This window comes from Hylobates moloch, unplaced genomic scaffold (genome assembly GCF_009828535.3).
Source record: "Hylobates moloch isolate HMO894 unplaced genomic scaffold, HMol_V3 SCAFFOLD_122, whole genome shotgun sequence".
Taxonomy (NCBI): domain Eukaryota; kingdom Metazoa; phylum Chordata; class Mammalia; order Primates; family Hylobatidae; genus Hylobates; species Hylobates moloch.
Genome location: NW_026652397.1, coordinates 71,011 through 80,934, shown reverse-complemented (window position 1 = coordinate 80,934; position 9,924 = coordinate 71,011). Strand labels below are relative to the sequence as shown.

The following is a 9,924-nucleotide window of genomic DNA, read 5'->3' as shown; positions in this document are numbered from 1 at the left end:
ATTTTGATTCAAAATTTAAACACTAGCATTCATTTAAGTTAACTTTTCATGACCATTATACTTCTTATGTGATATAAGGCTTAGTAGTTTGATGAAATAGTGGGTCTGTATCAACTGTATCAATTCTTTTTTTTTTTTTTTTTTTTGAGGCAGTGTCTCTTTTTGTTGCCCAGTCTGGAGTGCAGTGGTAGATCATAGCTCACTGCAGCCTCAAACTCCTGGGGTCAGGTGATCCTCCTGCCTCAGAATCAGCTTCCAGAGTAGCTGGGACTACAGGCATTCATCATCACACTCAGCTAATTTTTTAAATTTTTTATAGACATGGAATCTTTCTATGTTGCCCAGGCTGGTCTCGAATTCCTGTCCTCAAGCAATCCTCCTGCCTTGGTCTCCCAAAGTGTTGGGATTACAGGTGTAAGCCACCACGCCTAGCCTCAAGTATCAATTGTTTGTATAATTTTAAAACTGTGAAAGCTCATATTTTAGTTATAATAGAAGTAGGCAGTAATCGATATAACTTTCTTTTGTAGGGATAACTTTTCCTTTCAGGAGCTACACAGTGTATTCTTATTTTAATGTATTAACATTTGATATTCTTGTAAGTACTTTTTACAAAATATTTGAGTGTTCAAGGGCTTTCTAAAGAGAATAGTATTGTAAAAAATATAGACTCTGGATCCAGGTTGCCTGGGTTCAAATCCTGACTGCTATTTAGTGGCTGTGTGATCTGAGCAAGTCATTTAATCTCTCTTTGCCTTAGTTTCCTCTTTGTAAATGGGCATAATGATGTTACCCACCTCATAGGATTATTGCAGAGACTAAGTGAATTCATATGTGTAAATGCCTAGAACAGTGTTTGGCACATGGTAGGTGCTATGTAATTGTTAGCTTGTATTATTACTGTTATTGACTAATTAACTTGGTTTAAATTCTAATATAAATTCAGAGTTTCGGTGTTTCTAGATTAATCATAGTTGTAAATGAATTTCTAATACACCTCTGTTTAGATTTCTTTCATGATAAATTTTGTATGAGGGAGAAAAGAATAAAGGTCAGCTTGCTTTGTGTGAAGTGACTTTGTCCTTCCATGCATTTTAAACACTCAGTGCCTGCTGTGTTTGAATATGCACATGTTTTAACATGTGCTATAACAGTAATAATCTCCAAACATAATGCAGAGTCGATGCTGGACTTCTTTTTAGTCAGCGAGTTACTAATAGATACTTAGCTAATATGTTCTTAGTATTTAGAATCACAGAAATGTAAAGCTAGAGTATTTGACAACTGGTTGCAACATGACATCAGTTAATTGGTATAGTATGTGTTTAAAAAAAAAAAAAAGATTTGGCTTTTCCTGACTATGGATCCTGCACATTGTGATAGTGTGGACCATGAAGCACTTTGAGCCACAGGTTCTGTGAGAATGACCTAAGAAATAGGGAAATAACCATTTAATAATGGAAGAAGGAAGCATTGTGTGTTAACAATAAGGTGTCAGAGGAAAGAGGTTATTCAAAATTTTGGAACCTAGACCACCAGGAAGACCACTGTTTGTAAAGCGCAAAGGTCTGTCATGCTACCCTGAGTGTATACTATGGTGTTTTATTCTTGATCTTAAGTTTTCTTATAATTTTGATACTCACGTGGCATGAACATCATTCCTTACAAAGTTTTCTTAAATTTTAACAATGGAATTCAGACTATTCAATTGGCTTTTCAGGCTGATGAATTGTCTTTTTGATACTTTTCAGCTACTTGGTGTAGCTGAAAAGCATGCTTAGACTTGACTTTTTTAGGAAAAGGTAAACCAAATATCATTAGAATTAGAATTTCAGTTTTGCTGAAATAGTCAAGTAGATAATTTTACTTACATGTAAAATTACATGTGAAAATACAGGTAATGGCTTAAAATTGAGAGCATAAACTGCAGTTTTGGGTAAAATATTGGTCAGAACTCAACATATTTTGGTTTTAGGTAATGAGATTTTCAGACCCTATTTTTTTCTGACTTTTAAGTATATACTTTTTCTATGGACAGAAATATTTACTCTGGTAGTACCTATTTATGTATTTAGTGAGCTTTTGTAGAGCATTGCTCACTGGAAATGCTAGTGGGTAGTACTAATTGGTACCTTAGGAGAGTTACTTTGATCACATGAGTGATTGGTTTATGTTGCAAAGAATAGTTCTGAATTGTTACTTGCATTTAACTTCTATTTCCATTATTTACTTTGCTCTGCACTAGATGCTAAGATAGCATAGGTTTACTTTTTAAAAATTTTCTTTTTCCTCATATGGTTTTACAAGGGAAAAATTTTGCCTGAACAAAATAGTTATAAAATGTGTAGCATGAATAGCTTAATCGATTATTAAATTGTTTAAAACACATTTAAAACTTTCAAATCTGAAACATGTGAAATGCAATAAAAGGGCTTATAATAATGATCAGTAATGTTGAGGTTATACATTCTATAATAAAAACTATGCAGATGTTTTCATTGATCAAGCTTCTTTAGTAAATTTCATTCTGTCACAACTGAGAATTTTTGCAAAGACGAAAGCTAGCAATTTTGTTTTGCCTTTAAAATGTTTTCTTTTACAAGATGCACACAACATGTGTTGATGGTGCAGGGTTTTGGCATGCTGATAGGAAAGCACATGAATGCGTATTAAGAAAAACCTGAATACAGTATTTTTCTCCAATTTTTTGATTGTTAGAAATTCTTTTTTTGTGAAATAAGATTGTTTAACTTTTTCATGATAAGATTAAAAAAAAAACTATTACCAAGCATGATTGATTCTGTTTTATGTAAAACATAATCGCATATATAAAGATGTGCACATATGAAGAGGAAATTCCTTACTTTGTATTTTTTAGAAATAAATACTTTCTAATAAAGTAATTCAAAGTAAATGAAAGGATTGCCTTGGGGTTCATATCTAATTAACCCATTTTTATGACCCACAACATATTTCTGACCCACATTTCTTAAATATTTTTGCACTGAACTGAAATTAAACTATAAACATATATGTTCCTAATTACTTATTGACATAGTTATACCATTTATATAAGATTTGGAAAAGAATTCTTAGAACACTTTGAAAACAATCTCATTCTTATAATATGCTTATATGGTAGATACGTGGTAAATATTTAAATATCATAAAAATGGAAGCACTGAAACATTAAGTGATTGGCTGAAGGTTACCCAGCAGGGAAATGATTTTATTTATTTGTATTTTTTAAAAATTATTTTAGCCGGGCGCAGTGGCTCACGCTTGTAATCCCAGCACTTTGGGAGGCCGAGGCGGGCGGATCACGAGGTCAGGAGATCGAGACCACGGTGAAACCCCGTCTCTACTAAAAATACAAAAAATTAGCCGGGCTTGGTGGCGGGCGCCTGTAGTTCCAGCTACTCGGAGAGGCTGAGGCAGGAGAATGGCGTGAACCCGGGAGGCGGAGCTTGCAGTGAGCCGAGATCGCGCCACTGCACTCCAGCCTGGGCGACAGAGCGAGACTCCGTCTCAAAAAAAAAAAAAAAAAAAAAATTATTTCAACTTACAAATAATAATTGTAGATATTAATGGGCTACAATGTGATGTTTTGATTTATGTATACATTGTAGAGTCAATCAAGCAAATTAACGTATCTGTTCCTTCACCAGCTTAGCATTTTTTGTGATGAGAATGCTAAAAATCTATTCTTTTAGCAATTTCGAAATATGCAGTACATTATTATTAACTGTAGTCACCAAGTGGAGCAATAGATGATTAAAACTTATTCCTCCTGCCCAACTGAAACTTGATATCCTTGGATCATCTCCCCATTACCCATCTCTCCCCTGAGCCTCTGGTAACTACCTTTCTGTTCTCTGTTTCTATGAGAATGACTCTTAGACTCCACATGTAATTGAGATCATACCGTATTTGCCTTCCTGTGCTTGGCTTATTTCACTTAGCGTAGTATCTTTCAGTTCCATTCATAGTGTCTCAAATGACATAATTTCCTTCTTTTTTTAAGGCTGTGTCATATTCCGTTGTGTATGTATAGCACATTTTCCTTATTAATCTCTTTATGGATACTTAGGGTTGCTTCCGTATCTTGGCTATTGTGAATAATGCTGAAATGAACATGGGAGTGCAGATATCTCTGATGTACTGATTTCAGTTCCTTTGTATATATACTCTGAAGTTGGATTGCCAGTTCTATTTATAGTGTTTTTGAGGAAACTTACATGGCTTTCTAGAATGACTGTATGAATTTACATTCCCGCCAACAGTGTGCAAGAGTTCCCTTTTCTCCACATCCTCTCCAACACTTATCATTTGTCTGTTTTGATAATAGCCATTCTAACAGGTGCACATTGATATCTCATTGTGGTTTTAATTTGAATTTCCCCTATGATTTGAGAAGCTGAGCATTTTTTTTTATATATCTGTTGGCCATTTGTATCTTTCCTTTTGAGAAATGACTTCAGATTCTTTGCTCATTTTAAAAATCGAGTTGTTTTGTTGCTATTGAGTTATTTGAGTACCTTACATATTTTGAATATTGGCCCCTTATCAGAGGTGTGGTTTACAGATATTTTCTCCCAATCCTTGGGTTGACTCTACACTCTGTTAATTATTTCCTTGTTGTGCAGAAGCATTTTAGTTTGACGCAATCCTATTTGGCTATTTTTGCTTTCCTTGCCTGTGCTTTTGCAGTCTTATCCAAGAAATCATTGCCCAGATCAATATTGTGGATCTTTTTGCAGAGAGAGGATTACAGGTTTCCTGATTCTTCATTAATCTCTCCAAACATGAAACTCTTAGGTAGGGGAGTAGCATTTCAAAGAAGACATCACTATAATTTATCTTTTACAAATGGAAGGTGCAGAGACCTTTTCTTACCGATTTGTGGACCTCTTCGTTTTTCTTTCATTCTTTCTTCCTTTCTTGCCAGTGTTGGTAAGGTTTTGACCTGCTGTACACCAGGTACTTTTTGATGCTTGAGATGTATAAGTAAAACAAAGACTCCTATCCTTGTGGACAATCATGTGGATGTGGGATTATCTTCTGCCTTAAAGCAGGAGAATAACTGGCTTATCTGGGCAGTAGCAAGGAGGAGCAGAGAGTGATAGCAGATAAGGTCAGACAGTTAATAATTGGAGGTAGGATAGAGTGGGAGCAGATTTCTGTAGGTCATTATAGGGTCTATTTGGAGTGGATGGAATGCCACTAGAGGATGAGGACTAGTAGAGTGACATGATTTAAATTATGTTTTACATGAATTTGGGGAACAATGTAAGTACAAGACGTATAGTTTCATGAAGGCTATTCACTGGTATGTCTGGATTTGTGAACTTACTATATTAAACTTACAGTAACTTCAAAAGTTCAATAAAAATAGAGTGTGTTAATCTTAGCAGCATATCTGCTGATGTAAATTTGAAAAGCAGTCTACAATAGAAAAGTAGCCTACAACATCTTTAATGACCTTGCCCAGCTGGATTTCTGGTTTTATCTCCCATCACTCTTCAGGCTATTTTTTATTGTTTTGCTTCAGCCCTATGGGCCCTTCTTTCTCCAGTTCCCAGAAAGGACTATTCATTTTCCTTCCTCAGGGCCTTTGCACATGCTGTTTCCTATGCTTTGTATATGCCTCTGCACCCCTCATCTTGACCTGTGCCTAATTAACTCCTAGTCATCCTTCACAACTGAGCATTTCAGTTTGTATCTCAATGGTGTTCTTAATTTCTTCCTGCAGATCTGGATTTCCATCTGACATAATTTCTCTTTAGTTTTAAGAATTTTATTTAGCATTGTGATAAAGATCTCCCAATAAGTCCCTTAGTTTTTGTCTGTCTAAAAATGTTATCTTGTCTTCATTTTTGAAGTACATGTTTGCTACATAAGAATTATAGGTTGATAGCTGTACCTTTCAGCACTTTAAAGATGCCATTCCATTGTCTTATGGCTTCTACTGTTTTATAAGAAGTCAGCTATGATTTTTGTTGTTGTTCCTCTGAATGTAATGTGTCTTTTCTCTGTTTGAGGATTTTCATTATATATTTGTTTTTTATTGGTTGATGGTGGTGAACCTAGATGTGCTTTGTTCATTGAATGCTTTTGTTTTGTGGGTTAGTTTTTATTTTTAATCAGTTTTTGAAAATTTCTAGCCAAGATCTTCTTTTTAAATACTTTATTTTCCCCATTCTTTCTCTTTTCTTCTTTGGGGATTCTAATTACATGTATGTTCAACTTTTTAAAAATACTATCACAGATTTTTGACACTTTTTTTTTCCCATTTTTTTTCTCTCTATTCCTCCCTTTGAGTATTTTCTCTTGCCATGTCTAGGAGTTGATGGATGCTTTATTCTGATGCATGCAGTCTGCTATTATCACTGTCTGGTAAATTCCCTCCCTCCCTCTCTGCCTTCCTCCCTTCTTGCCTTCATTTCTTCCCTCCTTCCCTCCCTCCCTCCCTCCCTCTTTCCCTTTCTTCCTTTGTTCCTTCTTAGAATTTCCATTTTTTTCCTAGAGCCACCATTTTTCTGTTGAAATTTCCTATCTCTTCATTCATCTCACTAATATTTTTCTATATTTTAAAATCTAATTATTATAGTTATTTTAAAATCTGTTTTCTAATGCCAACACCTATATTATCTAGGAATTTAACTCCGTTGACTGTTTTTTTTCTCTCGATTGTGGATCATGTTTTTCTGCTACTTTGCATGTCTCATAGCTTTTTATTTTGTGCAAGACAATTTCTGTAAAAGAATGATAAAGGTTGAACTAGATAATCATTTTTGCCTCAATTTCCCTAGAAAAGGAACATCTTTTATGTCAAGCACCTAGGAAGAGAGACTGAGAATTTGGATCCCACATGAAGCCCTGCCAAGTGGGGCAGTGGTATAGTTTTAATTTGTTTTAGTTTACTTCCAGTTTCAAATGAACTACAGCGATCTCTTTTTTCTTTGTCGCAGTCTCCAACTTTCCAGATGCTCAACTTGGGATGATTCCTTTGATCTTACCACTCTTTAAACTGGGAAGGGGTTAGTTTTCAGCTTTTTAGTTAATTTTAATCCATCTCCAGATTCAGCTGTGGCAAGGCCCTGGAACCTAAACGCTGTGTGAGATTGTGATCTCACAGAGTTCTGACTTTCCCCTACTCCTCTTTATCTGCCAGATTCATGTGTGTGTATGTTTATGTGTGTTCCAGGTTGCGGGAGGGGTGGCTGTCACAAAAAATATTCATTTTTGTGTTTGTAGCTTTTTCAGATTCTTGTTTGTATTGTTAGAAGTTGTTTGGTTCCAGCAAAGACTCTCTGCCTGTGGCAGATCCTTACCTAAATTATGCAATTGTTCTCAGGTGTGACGACAGAGCCAACAACTGTTTTATATCTTCACTTGGGCTATGTCTAGTTCTACTGTAAATCTTGTACTAAAAAGGCAGTACAAGAAAAGTGCATTTTTCTCTACTGTTTTTTCTCCAGCTTTTTATTTTGAACAAATTGAAACTTAAAGAAATGCTCTAGATTCACTTTCATTGACCAGTTTTAATATTTTGACACATTTGCTGTCTCTCTTTTACAAACACCGACACAGACATTTTTCTAATCCATTTGAAAATGAGCTGCAGATATGATGAGATCTCACCCCTAAATACTTCAGTATATATTGCCTAAAAGCAAGACATTCTCCTACATAATCACAATACTGTTATCGTACTAGAGAAATTTCACACTAATAATTATATAATAATATCTTAATACAGCCCATATTCTTATTTACATAGTTTAGTCCTATAAATTCTTAGATGCTTTTATTTTGGATCCAGAATCTGATTAAGGATTGTACATTGCATTTAGTTGTCATTTTATTTAGAGAAGTCTATCTCAAACAGTCTCTTTTTTTCATGGCATTAACATTTTTGAGGAGTCTGAACTAATTATTTTGTAGAGGTCTGACATTTTGGACTTGGCTGATCGTTTCTTCATTAACAGATTCGGATTAGACTTTTATTTTATTTTATTTTATTTTATTTTTTATTTTATTTTATTTTATTTTATTTTATTTTTTTATTTTATTTTGAGATAGGGTCTCACTCTGTTGCCCAGGCTGGAGTGCAGTGGCACAGTTTTGGCTCACTGTAGCCTCTCCCTCCCCGGTTCAAGTGATTCTTGTGCCTCAGCCTCCCGAGTAGCTGCGATTACATGCCTGTGCCACCACGCCCAGCTAATTTTTATACTTTCATTAGAGACAGCGTTTCACCATGTTGGCCAGGCTGGTCTTGAACTCCTGGCCTCAAATAATCTGCCTGCCTCTGCCTCCCGAAGTGTTGGGATTATAGGCATAAGCCATTATGTCCAGCCAGGTTGGACATTTTAATGAAGAATATGGCACATATGATGTTGTGTCCTTTTCTTTGCATTACATCTGGAGGCACATAAAACCAATTTGTCCCATAATCGAATTTACTAAGTTAAATCACACGGTTAAGGTGGTGTCTCATATTTCTCTATTATAAAAATGCCCTTTTTCCTTTTAATAAGTGAAATGTGGGATGATACTTTTGAGACACCAGTACCCTCTTCCTCTGTAACATTTACCAACTGATTATGCATCCATTGATGATACTTGCCTGAATTAGTTATTACATTAGCCATTGCAAATGGTAATTTTCTAATTCTGCCATTTCATCTACATTTAATGGTGTTCTTTAAGGACAAATCCCCTGTCCCGCCATTTTCTTTTACTATATATGCATAGGTTTTTCTTTTTATTTATTCAATGTTTTATAATCCGTTGCAAATCTTTTTGATGTTCTCATTATCACGCATTTGGCCGGTAGTAGTCTCCCCACATTTTAATTATATATAATTTTCATACATTAAGATTTGCATATTTTAACTGTTCAGTGGATCTTTACATATGTATACAGTCTTGTATCCAGGAACTAGATCAATGTATAGACTATTTCCAGCCCCCAAGCAGGCTCACCTCTGTTCCTGTCCAATCTGTATCCTTCTCCATCCTTCAAAACAGGTAGCCACTCTTCTGTCTATCACTATTGATTAGTTTTGCCTATTTGGGGATTTCATATAGTGGAATCATATTTTCTTATGTCCGATGTCTTTCTCTCAACGTATGTTTGTGATATATATCCACATTGTTTTCCAAAGTGCTTGTACCAGTTTTCACTCCCATTGGCAATGTATGAGAATTCCAGTTTCTTCTATCAGTACGTCCTTGTCAGTGCTTGGCATTGGCAGTCCTCTTAATTGTAGTCATTCTGATGAGTGAAATGGTACCTTATTATGGGTTTAGTTTGCATTTTCCTGATGAGTAATGATATTGAGTACCTTTTAATATGGCTTATCTGATTTAGGTATTTTCTTTTCTTTAATACCTATCTAAGTCTTCACCCATTAACAAATATTTGGGTTATTTTATTCATATATGGTAACTCTTTGTCAATTCCATGGAGTCGTTTGTAGAATATATGTTCTGCAAGTACCTTCTCACCACTTATGACCTGCCTTTTCATCTTTTTGGATTTTGTGATTTTTATCTTTGTGTATACACAGACCTTTTTGAGGTTTTTTGATGAAGCTCTTAATTTTCATGAAGTCCCATTTATCAATCTCTTATGTTTAGTCTTTTTTGTGTCTGATTAAAAAGTCTTTGCCTACTGTAGGTCATAAAGATTTTCTCGTATTTTCTTTTAGAAGCTTGAAGAAATATAAGGGAAAAGCTTGGTATAGCTTTCACATTTTGGTTTATAATCTGTCTAGAATCTCGTATACAGTATGAAATAAGTTCCAGATTCCTTCCTCCCCTACCCCACCCCAAATAGGATGTCCAATTAACCTAGTACCATTTGTTTTTTTTAATTTTTTTATTTTATTAATTTTTTTTTGCACACAAAACAATAAA

At 34.9% G+C, this 9,924-nt stretch overlaps 1 protein-coding gene across 1 annotated transcript in view; it reads left to right on the top strand.

Moving 5' to 3' along the window:
• Positions 1 to 327: 327 nt before the first annotated feature.
• LOC116464005 (probable C-mannosyltransferase DPY19L1) overlaps positions 328 to 9,924 on the top strand; it is a 79,283-nt gene continuing 69,686 nt past the window's right edge. Inside the window, exon 1 of the mRNA XM_032147283.3 lies at positions 328 to 412. Coding sequence (XP_032003174.2) covers positions 335 to 412 — 78 coding nt within the window. The 5' untranslated portion in view covers positions 328 to 334. The remainder of the gene's footprint in view (positions 413 to 9,924) is intronic.